Below are 14,802 nucleotides of genomic sequence, written 5' to 3' on the forward strand. Positions count from 1 at the left end.
ACCAGTACATTCTGTATAATTCCTTTTATATGAAGCTCTAGAAAAATCAAAACTATAGTGATAGAAAGCCTATCAGTCGTTGCCAGGAACCAACAATGAAGGGAGGGAATTTATGGCAAAGGAGGAAGAGGGAACTTTCTGGGGTGATGAAAATATTGTGGTGGTGGATATACAACTGTATACATTTGTCAAAACTCCTCAAATTGTACAGCTAAAAATCAATGAAGTTTACTGTATGTAAATTATAACTCAAAGCTGATTTAAAAAAAAAAAAAACATGAAAGGTTACCATTTGGGTAGTGACTAGAAGGGAAACTCAGGTGCTGATACTGCTCTATTTCTTGATCTGGGTGGTGGATACATGGGTGTTTAATTTGGAAAAAGTCACTAAGCTGTACGATTATGATCTGTGTATTTTCTGTAGGTATATTTATTTCAATAAAAAGTTCACTAAAATATATTTTTTAAATGAATCCTGAGCAGCCTGAGGTTCAAGGGACTTCATACAAATAGTGGCAATCATTCAAAATAGCAGCCAAGAGGGCCAGCCCAGTGGCTCAGGTGGTTGGAGCACCATGCTCTTAATGCCGAGGTCACCAGTTCGATTCCCACATGGGCCAGAGCTGCGCCCTCTACCGCTAAGATTGTGAACAATAGCTCTCCCTGGAGCTGGGCCGCAGTGATCAGCGGGAGGTCAGAGGTCGGCGTGAGCTGCCGTGTGCTGCCATGTACTGCTGTGCTATGGTGGGCTACCGTGTGCTGCCAGGAGTGGCTAGTGGCCAGCGTGAGTGGCTGGCAGCCAGCAGCCAGCATGAGTGGCTGTGGGCTGCTGTGTGCAGCCGTGGGCTACCATGTGCTGCCACAAGCAGCCGATGGCCAGTGTGAGTGGCCAGCAGCAGCCGGCAGCCTGTGAGAGCTGCTGTGAGCTGTTGTGAGCAGCCAACTGATGACCGGCGACTGACTGCCTCAGCTGGGGGGCTCATAATATCAGCATGGGCCAGGGAGCTGCGTCCTACCCCACTAGACTGAGAAACAACAGCTTGAATCGGAGTGAGGGGGGAGGCGGAAGAAGGGGGAAAAAAATAGCAGGCAAGCAAATAACTGAGCAAGGGGAAAGAATGCCAAGTTAACTACTAATTACAAGAGGAGATTCAAAAAGCATTCACTTGTCCAAAGGATATTTTCCTATGTGGGGAACTTGACTAATAACCTAGCTAGATTTAGGATAGATGAGATAGATAGATAGATAGACAGATATAATTATACAGATACGAGTACATACTCTATGTAATTTATGTGTGTGTGTGTGTGTATATATATATATACACACACATATATACACATATACACCTACATATGTGTATATACATATATATGTATACATATGTATGTGTATATGTATATACACATACATATGTTTATATATATGAATAAATGGTTAAGACACGATGGACTTTCCCTAAACCTTACTCAATATAACCTTTTCTTAAATCAGAGTTCACTTTCGTTTTATTTCTAGGGATATATATATAATACAAATATATTCAGAACATTTTCATTTCAAAATTTAATTTTTTGCTTGGAAGAAAAAAATCTTACTAACCTCCTTCATAAATGATTTGCCTATGCGCACCACTTTTGCAAATAAAATGGGATCGTGAGAAAGGTGAGGACCAAGGTAACAGAACATATTGAAGACATCTCTCCTCAAATCTTCAAAGCTCTCTGCTTGTTTTGGTGCTCTCTTATTTTGCAAAGCATTAACAGGTGAGCCTTTAGCACCTTTAGGAACGCCAACTCTATAAAAACAAGCAAAATTTATATGTACATCATACCTCATTTTAAGTTAACATCGTCATATTTATCAGTAAGTATATCTTTCATTGCTCATATTTGCTTTCTATATTTCAATTGTGCCTACCTTTATCATACCAACTAATATAACTAGTAGAAAAAGACAAAAACAATACTCATTTGAAAAAAATCAGACCTCATAGAGCAGAATGTTTCAAATTAACTACATAAGAAAAGGAAATCAGACAAATGCAGATTCTAAGTAACATTTAACATATGTCATATGAATTTGTTTTTAGTTAAGTTTGGCCAGTATCAGCAATTTGGATATGGGAATGGGGAACAAGGGTTGGACCTCAGAGACACTGGAAGATGAAACAAACAAAAAAATACAAATATAACAATACTGACTCAAGTCAATAAACATTTCTCAATTTGGGTCCCACTACCTAGACTGAGTATGAGGTAGGGAGCGGTAGGGAAGGTAAGCAGCAGCATAATGAAAGAGAGTGTCACACTAAAAAAGACAGCATGCCCAGAGTTCTCACCTGCTGAGCAGGTGTCCTGCTGTGGAATCACTGGGGTCACTCTCTGAAAAGAAGCCTTCATGATCTACAGCCTGGATGGCACTAAAGGCAGCAGCCAGCAGCTATACACAAGTCAAAGGGCTGGGGTTTTTGAGGCAGGCTCTGATCTGTGGAGCTGAAGCCAGAGCTGCTTCCAACACTGCTCTTAAGTATCCTGAAAGTAGGCTGAGGGCTCAAGGACCAGTCAACCAACACTGTAACTAGGGACAATGAGAAAAGCTGCACTAGCAATTTCTAGAACAGCAGCCAATATTCCAGGAGACATGAGGCAAGCAGAGAGGCAAGGTCCTCACTCAGAGCCATTCAACATTGATAGAGGAAAATTACACTACGTAAAAGCCTTAGGATTCTCTGCCCCCAGTAGAGTAGCAAAAGTGAAAAACAGAAGAATGGAGTTTTCATTCTCAATGGAGCAAACCCAACCTAGAAGTCTAACCTATAGTTTTTAAACCACATTGCAGCACACGTTTTCCAATACCTGGTCTAGACATTAGGAGACAAATCACTGATTCAAAGACATATTAGACTGATACACTCTGAACAGTTCTTACCTTCTGATAAAACATACTAAAATATTTGCATGGTTTGAGGAGACAAGATAAACATGCAGATTTTTCTTGTAGTGCTAAACTACTTCTACCTCAATGTTTAGCAAAGCATACAGTAACATACCTTCGGTAGAGAGGCTCAATAGTTATGTGAATGAGCTTGCAAATAGCAAGGGCTATTAGCTTATGTGAAGCTGCATAGTATGGAGGCATCTGATCCATAATGTTCTGTGCATGCTGCCAATCACCAATCTTTAATAAGGCTTCCAACAAACCAAGTTTCTGGTTGTCAGGTGGCTAAAAATGAGCAATTACAGAAAAGATATTCAGAATACAGATACCAATAAATCTTAACATTTTTTCATTTAAAAAATTGAGCTAGGGCTGGCCCGGTGACTCAAGTAGTTGGAGCGTCGTGCTCCTAACACCGAGGTCGCCGGTTCGATTCCCACATGGGCCAGTGAGCTGCGCCTTCTACAGCTAAGATTATGAACAACCGCTCTCCCTGGAGCTGGGCTGCCATGAGCAGCCAGAGGTCAGCGTGAGCTGCCATGGGCTGCCCCGGGCTGCCGTGCTGCCATGGGCTACCGTGTGCTGCCAGGAGCAGCTGGTGACCAGCGTAACTGGCCGGCAGTCAGCATGAGCGGTCATGGGCTGCTGTGTGCTGCTGTGAGCAGCCGACCGACAACCGGTGACCAACTACTTCAGCTGGGGGGAGCGCAAGGATCATAATACCAGCATGGGCCAGGAAGCTGTGTCCTATACAACTAGACTGAGAAATACCTGAACTGGAGTGGGGGCGGGGGGAGAGGTGGAAGAAGGGGAAAAAATAAAATAAAAATAAAAACTTGAGCTAAACAACACAACAACATATATCAACAATAGCTGCCATCATGGGAAATACAATGGCATGTTCCTCAAAGTACAATCAAGTCTTTTAGCCACTGAAAAAAAAAAAAGAATCTGCTTTTTCATTTAGCAGATACTATGTGACAGTTTACAGACATGAATTAAGTTATACTTAATTTTTATTGGGTCACAGGGAACTAGATTTCATTCACCTTTGAGAATCCCTTTAGGACTTGACAGACATTAATATGCAGAGCACAGTATAGTGAATACATTTGTGATTTTACTTAGAATATTTTGAAATTTATGTAAGAAAAAAAAACATGGCAGCTTCTTTTGGGAAGGTGCCAATCAAATTAAAAAGAAAACCACCTTTACAAATTAGTATTCCAAAAACCAGGTTCCACCACAATCAAAATTAAGAAATTATCTTTCCATAAGTTGATTACTATTACAAGTTAAATTTCATAATTCTAAATCCAGAAAACAATGTTAATTTTACCAGAACGAATTATATATACCTTCTCTACTTTCTCCTCTTCTTTTTCCTTTTCTTTCTCTCGCTCATCAATTTTTTCAGAAGACAATACAACCATTGTAAGTTTTCTAACAATTTGCTTAGCTTCCACAATTTCTCGTTTGTGTTCATCCATAATGCAATTATCAGCTGGAAGAAGCTAAAAAATGGTTCATTAAAATTTCATGAAACAGCTAATACTATTTGCACATGTAAAAAGCAATAAGTCTAGCCTATTCATGACCATGATTTGCCTTCTAAATAAGTTTCTCTCCACTTTCTTAAAATTTGACAAGGTTAAGTACTTGAATTTTGTACACCTTTTAAAATTAGGTAGTAGTTCATAGTTTAATGTCTCCTGTCTCTTAGAGGTCCTAAATTAATACAATACTACAATAATGATGCTTACCATTAAATCAGCTTACCCAAGAAAATGTGTACCTGTTCCATTAAAAATATTATGGGTTTCCCCTTTAAAAGCCAAACTCCAAATTAAATAAAAGTACTGCACATGGACCCAATTTGGAAGAGGTGAGCTACTGAATTACATAAAGGGGTAAATTTGATTCCTCTAAATGAAATATCTCAAGTAGAAAAGTTATGAATTTGACATCTCACTTTTCACTTTCTAGATATCTATTTGACTTAAGTCAGAAACTAGTTTCTAGTTTAGTACAAAAGAGAAAGTGTATAGTTGACCATTATGAAAAAGGATCAAGTATCTCAAATACAGCCATCGTGTATGAGTGGAAAATGGTTAATGCAGACATTTCATAAAATACAGACACAAAGAAAAATACAGCCAATAAATCATTATTTAGTTTCAGGTAGGCACTATAGTGAGTTATAAAAGAAATGTTCCTGCCCCTAGAAACGCATAATCTATTTCAGAAACTAAGTATAATGCAAAGTAAATGATAAGTAAACAATAAAACAGTGAAATATTCAACTACATATTGTAGACTTCATTCCATTAGTCAAAAGAAGGGGGGAGAGAAAAGTCACTGCGGACTTGTGCAAGGAGGTAAGCAAGATTTTTTTCTCATTCTTTATGCTCTCCACTGGCAATCAACCCCATTTTTATTGCTTTACTTATCTGCCATAGGTCTTCATCTTTTACCTAGACTACTGCAATTGCCTCTAAAATCTCCCATTATAATTAATGGGTGAACTGTAATTTTCTTCTTATAGTTCTCTCAATTTCTAGTTCTGTGTATTTTGAGAATATGTATATTAGGTATATATAAAGTTACAACTGTTATATCTTCCTAGTGAACACAACTTTATTATGAAGTAACTCTCTCTTTTTGCCAAAAAGTCTATTTTGTCTAACAGTAATAATTTCCCTGGTATATTTTTCTGACCCTTTTACTTTCAACCTTTCTTTGTCCTTAGGTTTTAGAAGTCTCATGTAAATTATAAACTGGCTTTTAATATCCCATCTGAAAATCTCTGTCACCTTAACAGAAACACAGTCCACCTGCATTTACTGTTAAACTCAAAGATATCAGTAATAAATCTATCATTTTTGTACTTTCCATTTGTCCTGCCAGTCTACACTTACAAACTCATACCTATGTCTTCAAATTCTACTCTGACGAATTTTCCATGTTCTCAGTTTGTATATCACTTCTACACTCTAAATTTTGAATGACTCTCTACTCCCGACAAGAAAAAAAAAATCCAAACTCCTTACTATGGCACTTAAGACCCCCCCCTTCACACTTTTGCCTTAACCTACTTTTCCATCCTGAACTCCCCCATATACCACCCTAGGCTCCAACCACGCTGAGCTTCCTGGTGTTCCCCTAAGGTGATATGAAGACCTTTCATATTCATATCTCTTGCCTTTATGCTCAATTAATTCTACCTACAAAGTTTTCTACCTTTAAAGCATGGCCAACACCTACTCATCTATCAAAATCCCATTTTAACATCACTAGTTTGAAAAAAGCCTTCCAAAATCCACTCTGACAGAAATGACCACTGTCTATCCTGGGCGCCCACAGCACTATGTGAACACCTCCAATATAGGTCTTATTATATAACGCTAAATGTTTTATCTTGCTAGACTATGACTGCTTCCAGGGTAAAGATCAAGTTGTATTCAACTCCGTAACCACAGTACACACACAATGATAGGCAAGAAGTTAGAAAGTGATCTCAATGGCAGTGAAGATGATGTCATCTTTGGACTGGTTTGTTTTAATTCATAGATATCCTAATGTACAACCTAATAAAACAGAAACTTCTATACTACAAACCTAGTTTTTTCAAATTGACAAGCCACATTAAAAGTCATCAATCACAACCACATACATACTCTTCTAGATCCTGGATCCAGCAATAAAAGCATAATACTAGTCATTTATTACCCAGTAAAAACACAAGAAAAGCCATTTGTTAAACGTATGTTCCTCCCCCTAGAAATGCATAATCTATTTCAGAAGCTAAGCATAATGCAAAGTAAACGATTAGTAAACAATAAAAGGAAACAGTGAAATATTCAACTACATATTGTAGACTTCATTCCATTAGTCAAAAGAAGATTTTCCCGTTCATCCTGAATGCCTAAAATTAACATGTTGGGGAGAAGGAAGAAGTATCTAGGTAATCCCATATTTCCTATAATTTGTGAATAACAGAAGTCTAAAACCACATTGGTTAGAATTTGGCCTCTCTTCCCATGAGATAGACCCTGATGACAATTAAGAACTTGAACTTCATATCCAACCTTGAACTTTGTAAGGGTGATATCTGATAAAAAGATATCTGATTTCCGAAGTTTGTAAAAAAACTAAATTAATTCACTTTATAAAATAAACACAAAGTAACAATGCATTATGGCTTCAAAAGTTGAGACTTAAGAGCCTAGGACTAACCTTGGGTACTATACAGCTACCTATCCCTCTTCCCCCATCCCTGAGATGGACAACCAAACATTCTTAGCAGCCCACTTGACTTACATGTACATAAAGATCGTCTAAATCAATAAGATTAAATTGTAGAAGCACTGCTGCAACTCTGTATAAAGATGAAGGAGTCTCTCCATTTGGTTCCTTGAAAAACAAAAGAAAAGATTCTATTTAGTGCATAAAGTGTAACTAAAATCATATCATTCACCTACCAATATTTAAGAACAATTAGATCAAATAATTCCTGCTCTACAATAAGCACATTGCTCTTCCTGAGCATACATAACATCTGAATTCAGGACAAAGATAATTATGTTAACATCCCTTTTCACATTGGGACATCTTCTGATGAACACAAGGAATTTCAAAAATGGACACGTTTTACAATGCATGCTAATGTTTGAATAAATCTAAAAATTAAATACAAGGGAGATTTTAAACTGCGTAACATTTAGTTTGGGTTTCTGTTCACTTGTATGTTTTCTTAACTTGCTTTTTTCAAGTAGTTCTCAGTAAAAATGCACATAGACAAGACTGACAAATTTGGAAGTGCAGAACCATCTGTGTCTGCTTTGTACTATTCTCCCTACTCTTTTATTTCTTGGGTTTTTGCTAAGTATGTATGCAGGTCAGCTAATTTCCCCCTTCAACATAGGTGTCTATACATATTATACATGCATAAATCAACATTTTAAAATATGGAATGGCCAATTTCAGGCAAGCCCTGTGGACCCTACAAAGAAACAGAAGAATCTTTGAAAACTATCAAGGAGGACTTTTCCCTAATTTTTAAACTGCTTGGGGTCAGATGAATGGAAAAGTGAAGTGAGGACAACTGGCAATTAATAAATGGCCAAATGGAAATGAAAAGCAATGACAATACATTATGTTATGCTTGTACTCAACACTGAAAATGAGATCTTTCTAAGTAAGGCTCCCCCCACAACTGTGATAGGTATTGTGCACATAACATGTGAAGCTAACCAAACTAACAGATTATCTGATAAAGAAGGCACCATTTCACCATAATTTTTAAGACAAATAAGTCTTCAACTTAAAAATGGTTTATAAATTCTAAATGTTTATAAAAGGTTATTTAGTATCAAAACATTTTCCCATAAAAACAAAAGGTGATCAGGGTTTCAGAGCAAACCCACAAAAGCTAACTATCTGACTTGAATTCACCAAGAGTACTTTCATTATTCCCATTATCTCTGTTTAAATGAGTCACCACAGGAAGCCCTGAGTCCCAGGCCAAATGTCAATTCCCACAATCTGATCCTCATATTGCTCTGCATAATCCCTGTTCTGTCCTATCCTACCTTTCTGCATTCACGAACAACTTCCATGGAATCCTCTGGAATTCATGATCCATCCTCAGCAAAACCCCCTACCTCTCCTCTAAATGTTCCCTCCACCTTCATGCTCAGAGCCTAGCATTACCTAGGACCACCACATCCACTGTAACCCAGTCAAGTGGTGGCTATTTTCCCCAGACCCGTCATACTACTAGGCCCACAGGTGGGGTACAAGTCATCTTTGCTTTTTATAGTTGTTTTCACACTATTCTCCCTCCACCCTCTCTAAAGGCCACCCAGCTTTTAATTTCCTATCACTCACTATCCCTTACTATTGCTGCTATCTATTTTCATTCAATTGTGATCAAATAAGATATTTTTTAAGATTTCAATTTTTCAAATTTATTGAGACTTGTTTTGTGGTCTACAATAGGGTCTATCCTAGAGAATGTTCCATGTGCACTTCAGAAGAATGTGTTATCTATTCAGGATGGATGGAGTCTTCTATATATGTCTGTTAAATCTAATTGGTTTATAGCAGGGGTGTCCAAACTTTTTTCAACGTTTTTCACCAAGGGCCATACGCAGTAAAATACACAAACAGCCGGGCTACTCACTTGAGGTAAAGTACATATTGCTTCACCTGGTTTATTTAAGTAAACTAAATATATTTTTGGAATTTGCTGCGGGCCAATTAACAATGGATTGTGGGCCGCAGTTGGCCTGCGGGCCGCAGTTTGGACACCCCTGGTTTATAGTGCTGTTCAAGTCCTCTATTTCCTTACTGATCTTCTGTCTAGTTTTACTATCCATTAATGAGAGTTGGGTATGGGAATGTCCAACAATTATTCTAGAACTGTATATTTCTCCCTTCAATTCTGTTAGTGTTTGCTTCATATATTTTGAAGCTGTTTGTTGCATATGTGTTTATAACTGCTGTGTCTTCTTGACAGAATGTTGTCTATTGTAAAAAATTTTTATCTTAGAGTCTATCTTGTCTGATATTAGAATAGCCACCCAGCTTTTCCTAGATACTATTCACATGAGATAACTATTTCCATACTTTCAACATATTTGTAGCTTTGGATCTAAAATGAGTCTCTTATAGATAGCATATAGTTGGATCATGCTTTTTTACACATTTTGCTGAACTACCTTTTATTTACAAAGTTTAATCCATTTACATTTAAAGTAACTGTTAACAAGGAAGGACTTCTGCCACTTGCTATTTGTTTTCTATATGTCTTATTTTTTGTTCATTTCCTCCATTTCTGCCTTCTTTTGTGTTTGTTTGGTTTTTGTTTTGTTTTGTTTTATTTTGTAGTGTACCATTTTGATTCCCTTCTCATTTCCTTTTCTGTCTTTAGTTATTTTCTTAGTGGTTATTTTGGTATCGTTACAAATAACATTTTAAACTTGTAATAATGCAGTCTGAATTAATACCAACTCAGCTTCAAAAACTCTGCACCTGTACATCTCTCTCCCTCCCCTTTTTATATAAATTAGATTTATAGTTATTGTTTTATTCCTTTGTCTTTCAAAACATATAGGAAAAAAGGAGAAGCTACAACCCCCCCCCAAAAAAAATACAATAGTATTGGCTTTTTATATGTACCTATGTAGTTACCTTTACCAGTGTTATTTATTTCTTCTTGTGGCTTCAAGTTACTATGTAGTGTCCTTTCATTTCAGCCCAAAGGACTTCTTTTAGCATTTCTTGTAGGGTAGGTCTACCAGCGACAAACTCCCCCAGCTTTTGTTTATCTTGGAACATCATAATCTCTCATTTTTAAAGGACAGTTTTACTTGATATAGAATTCTTGGTTGACAGTTTTATTCTTTCAGCCCTTTATATATGCCATCCCACTGTCTTCTGAAGAGAAATCAGCTGTTAATCTTATTGAAGATCTCTTGTATACAATGGATCACATCTGTTTTGCTGCTTTCAAGATTATCTTTGGCTTTCAACAATTTGATTATAATGTATCTTGATGTGGGTCTCTTTTGAGTGTTTGCGGAGCTTCTAAGATGTGTAGATTAATATCTCTCATCAAATCTGGGAAATTTTCAACCGTTAATTTTTCAAATAGGCTTTCTATCCCTCTCTCTCTCCCCCCTGCCTCTGGGCCTCTGTAATGCACATATTGGTACATTTTATGGTATCCTATAGGTCCCATAGGCTCTGCTCTTTTTCCTTCATTTTTTCCTCTTTCTGTTCCTCAGACTGAATAACCTCAATTGATTTATCAAACTGGCTGATTGTACCCCTCTAGTGAATCCTCTTGTACCCCTCTAGTGAATCTTGCATTTCAGTTACTGTACATTTTTACTCTGAATTTGTTTGGGTTCTTTTTTATAATTTCAATTTTGTTATTGATATTCTTTTGTCTGGTGAGACAGTGCTTTCCTAGTTTCCTTTAGTTCTCTATCCATGGTTTCCTATAGGTTATAAGCATATTTAGGGCTGTTGATTTAAATTACTTATCTAGTAAATCCATTGCCTGGGCTTCCTCAGGGATAGTTTCTATTCTTTTTTTCTTGTGAATGAGCCATAATTTGTTTCTTTACATACGACATTATTTCTTGTTGAAAATTAGACATTTTGACTATTATGTGGCAACTCTGAAAATCAGCTTCTGCTCCTTCTCCAGGGTTTGTTGATGCTGCTTATTGTGGGTTATTGTTGTTTACTTGTTTAGTGACTTTTCTAAACTCATTTTATAAAGTCTATATAATTGTCATGTATGGACACAGAAATCTGTGTTCTGTTAGCTTAGTGGTTAGCTGTTTTAAGATTTCTTGAAGGCAGGAAGGCAGAAAGGAAGGAAAATAAAAAAAAAATACTTCCCCACTCTTTGCACATTCGCTCTTTGTTAGGGCACTCTTCAACATTTGGCCATGCCATTTACAATTCTTCCTTAGTCTTTACCTCCTGCTTGTTCAGAGCCTGAAGGCCAGCCAGAGGAAAAAGCTTAGGGTCTTCTCGCCCTTTTCTGAGCATGCATCCAGTTCTGGGCATGTACATGGCCTTTTTTCCTCCGATTCTGTGATATGTGTGTCAGCTTTAAAAAGCCATTATTCTCCCACATATCTCCTTATTCAAATTCTTCCTTCCCAGGCTTTCAGTCTCTCTATTGCTGTCTAACTGTTGCCTCTTGCTCCAGGCTGCTAAAGCCAACAGTTATGCCTTTAAATGCTTTGAGCAAAAGCTGCCCAGCTCTGGGGATGCTCCCAGTCAGGTGAAACAAAAATAGGCCCTTGTGCTAGTCCTGCAGGGAGCAGCCCACAATTCTTTGAGAATAATTCTTTGTATCCTGTGGCATTAGCAATCTGCACTAGGAGTGCAGGCTTCTATCTTCACAGTCACTATTGATCTGGGTGTGATGGATAATAGGCAGGGAATTTAAAATGTCACAGTGCTCTCTTATCCAAAAGCAGCAGTTCTTTCTTCACCAAGGCTTTCTTGGTTGTTGTAAGTTTTTTATGAAATTCCAGAGTTCTGTAAAAGTTGATTGACAGCTTTTACCAGCTCTTTGGTTGCTTTTATGGAGGGATAAAGCTCTGGAGTTCCCTACTCTGCCATTTCCAGGGATGTCTTACTTTTGCCATCTATGGACCCCTGGATCACTGCCCTTCAATTTAGCACTGCCCTTCTAATTCACTGTCACTCTCTCCAGCTCTATTCCTTTCTTAATTTTTGGAGATTTTCATATACATGTAAATGATACTTCCAAAGATCTTCTCATCTACCCTATCTCAGCCATCCATTCCATATCCTAAATTTTAATAGCTACAAATAGCTACAATACCTCCAAAATGCCAATTTCACATATCCACCTTCAAGTGGGTCCTCAAGTGGGCTGCTGATCAGTCACGCTCTATTTCTCTTATCCATTCACTCTCCCACTGTCCTACACAACTATTTCCTACCTTCTCTCCTAACCTCCAATACCTCCTCTCTCATTCTGTCAGCTGATGACCTTGCTTTCTATTTTAGTTAGAAAACTGGAGCAATCAATAGGACTTCTATAAACCTTTACCATATCTCCCCACCTACCAACAACTATACCTACATATGCTGCCTTTCCACCTGCTATTATAAATGAACTCTCTATGCTCCTATTTAAAGTCAATCCATCCACTTATGTATACCATAAACTCCATTCTCTTTCCTACTCAAGAACACTACTCCAATAATTATCTTCTCTCTCTCCTACATTACCAGTTTTCCTCCTTTTTACTCAATCATTCCAATTAGCATACAAATGTGTTTGCGCTCCCATCTTCAAAAACAAATCTCTCAAGCTCACTTCCCCTATCAGCTACCACCCCATTTGCCTGTGTCTTTGCAGCAACTCCTTTATAGTTGTATATTCTCACTGTCTCCAATTCCACTCTCCCTATTCTCTTAACACTACCCCAACTCTACCAAAATGGTTAGTTTTGATCTCCCTGCTAATATATCTAATGTTCAATTTTTAGTCCTCATCTTAAATGACCTATCAGAGGCATTTAACAGAGTTTATCATTCCTTCTTCCATTTAGCTTCCAAGATTCCATATTCTCTTTGTTTTCCTCTTACCTTATATGTTCCTTCTATACCTCCTTTGCTGGTTCCTCCTCTCCTCCCAGGCGTTTTTGGTTTTTTGTTTTTTGTGGGTATTTTTTGGTGTTTTTTTTTTTACTTTGGAGTGCCTCGAGGCTCATCCCTTGGATCTCTTGTCTCTCTATAGCCAACCCTTGATGATTTCATCCAGTAAACACAACTTTAAATATCATCTGCATGCTTTTGACACCCACATTTCTATTTCTAGCCCAGTTCTTTCTCCAGAATATCAGATCCATACATAGTTATTTACTCAACATCTCTACTTGGATATCTAGCAGTCATCTCAAACTTAACATGTCCAAAACTTAATTCCTAATTACTACCCCCAACATTCCAAATCCATTTCACCTGAAATTTACCCTATCTCAGTTGATGATAACACTATCTTTGTAGCTGCTCAGTCTAAAAAAGTCCTTAACTCTACTTTCTCACATTCTGTATGTAATCTATCAGAAAATACTATTGGCTCTACCTTCAAAACATATTAAGAATTTCATCAACTTCCACTGCTACCATAAACATACTGATTCTTTGAAAACCTAGGTCAAAATGCAAATGCAATCTCTCTTTTTGTCTCTCTCTCTCTCTCTCTCTCTCTCTCTCTCTCTCTCACATCTCTCATGTTACCATCAGAGGTGACTACTAAAGAAACTCCTTACTCTAACAGCTAGTAATTAATAGGGAAATAATTAAGGCATTTGTCCTGCCTTTCCAGTAAGAACTGTAGTTCAGGGTAATCAAATAACCAAAATTGATAACGAACAACTCTTCTTTATAAAGAATGACAGCTAATAAATGTAGAGGGCATGATAAAATTAGTAAATTAACAATTTGGAACCTTAAAGAAATAATTGATTCAGGAAAGGATCATCCGTGTATTCTAAACCACTTAATATAAGGTTGATGGAAAAGTGAGTATTCACATGGTGCCATAGTATCAACCTGCAGATAATGTCATGTCATTGTACAATGGAGGGATGAGTGATCAACTTACTGGAACATTAAAAGTCAGCTAGATATTGGATGTTATTCAACATAAAACATAAAGCACAACCTATGAAGTATTTTTGCCATTTAACATTTTACCTGAACATAGTCAAATTAAGCTTTTAGACCTAACTCCAAGTATATACGAAAGACAGGGACAAAGAAGAAATTAAACCAACCGTGAAAAAGCAGTTAGATAAATCCAAAAGGTGGAGTCTTCCATGGGAATGATATCTTTAACAAGTCAATGCCATTAAAGGAAAGGGGGATACTATTCTAAATTAAAAGAGATTGAAGAATCCTAATAATCAAATATAATGTGTAGTCTTTGACTGGGTCATCATTTGAACAAACCAGTTGTAAAACGCACTTGGGGGGCAATTTGGGAAATCTAAATAAGGTCTGGGTTTATTATGATAGCAGTCTAGTTACATATGATATTGTTATCATGGTTAAATAGAAAAATGCTCTTACTTTTCTTAAAGTATAAACTAAGGTAATTAGGAGTAAACGTTCATGATATCAGTAACAAGTATTAATATGTCCAAAAAAGTATACCAACATGTTAATAAACTTACTTCTAGGTAATGGCCATTACATTCTCTTTCCTATATGTTTGAAAATATTCATATTAAAATAAAAAAGTAAAAAGAAACAAAATGAAAAAACGAAGTCAGATTGCATCATTTCCTATTCAA

At 37.1% G+C, this 14,802-nt stretch overlaps 1 protein-coding gene across 16 annotated transcripts in view; it reads right to left on the minus strand.

Annotated features, from left to right (window-relative positions):
- The window catches only part of THOC2 (THO complex subunit 2), a 154,867-nt gene that overhangs the window by 66,329 nt on the left and 73,736 nt on the right, over nucleotides 1-14,802 (minus strand). For all 16 annotated transcript variants that reach the window (XR_012493508.2, XR_016019991.1, XR_012493507.2 and 13 more), the window contains 4 exons: nucleotides 7,262-7,354; nucleotides 4,300-4,455; nucleotides 3,054-3,226; nucleotides 1,604-1,799 (listed from right to left, as the gene is read on the minus strand). Coding sequence is in view for 13 of the 16 variants with exons in the window: in XM_088795058.1 (XP_088651184.1) it covers nucleotides 1,604-1,799; nucleotides 3,054-3,226; nucleotides 4,300-4,455; nucleotides 7,262-7,354 (618 nt within the window). In the remaining 3 variants the exon portion in view is untranslated. The remainder of the gene's footprint in view (nucleotides 1-1,603; nucleotides 1,800-3,053; nucleotides 3,227-4,299; nucleotides 4,456-7,261; nucleotides 7,355-14,802) is intronic.

Source organism: Rhinolophus sinicus, chromosome 18 (assembly GCF_057876585.1).
Source record: "Rhinolophus sinicus isolate RSI-liver-muscle chromosome 18, RSI-T2T, whole genome shotgun sequence".
Classification (NCBI taxonomy): Eukaryota; Metazoa; Chordata; class Mammalia; order Chiroptera; family Rhinolophidae; genus Rhinolophus; species Rhinolophus sinicus.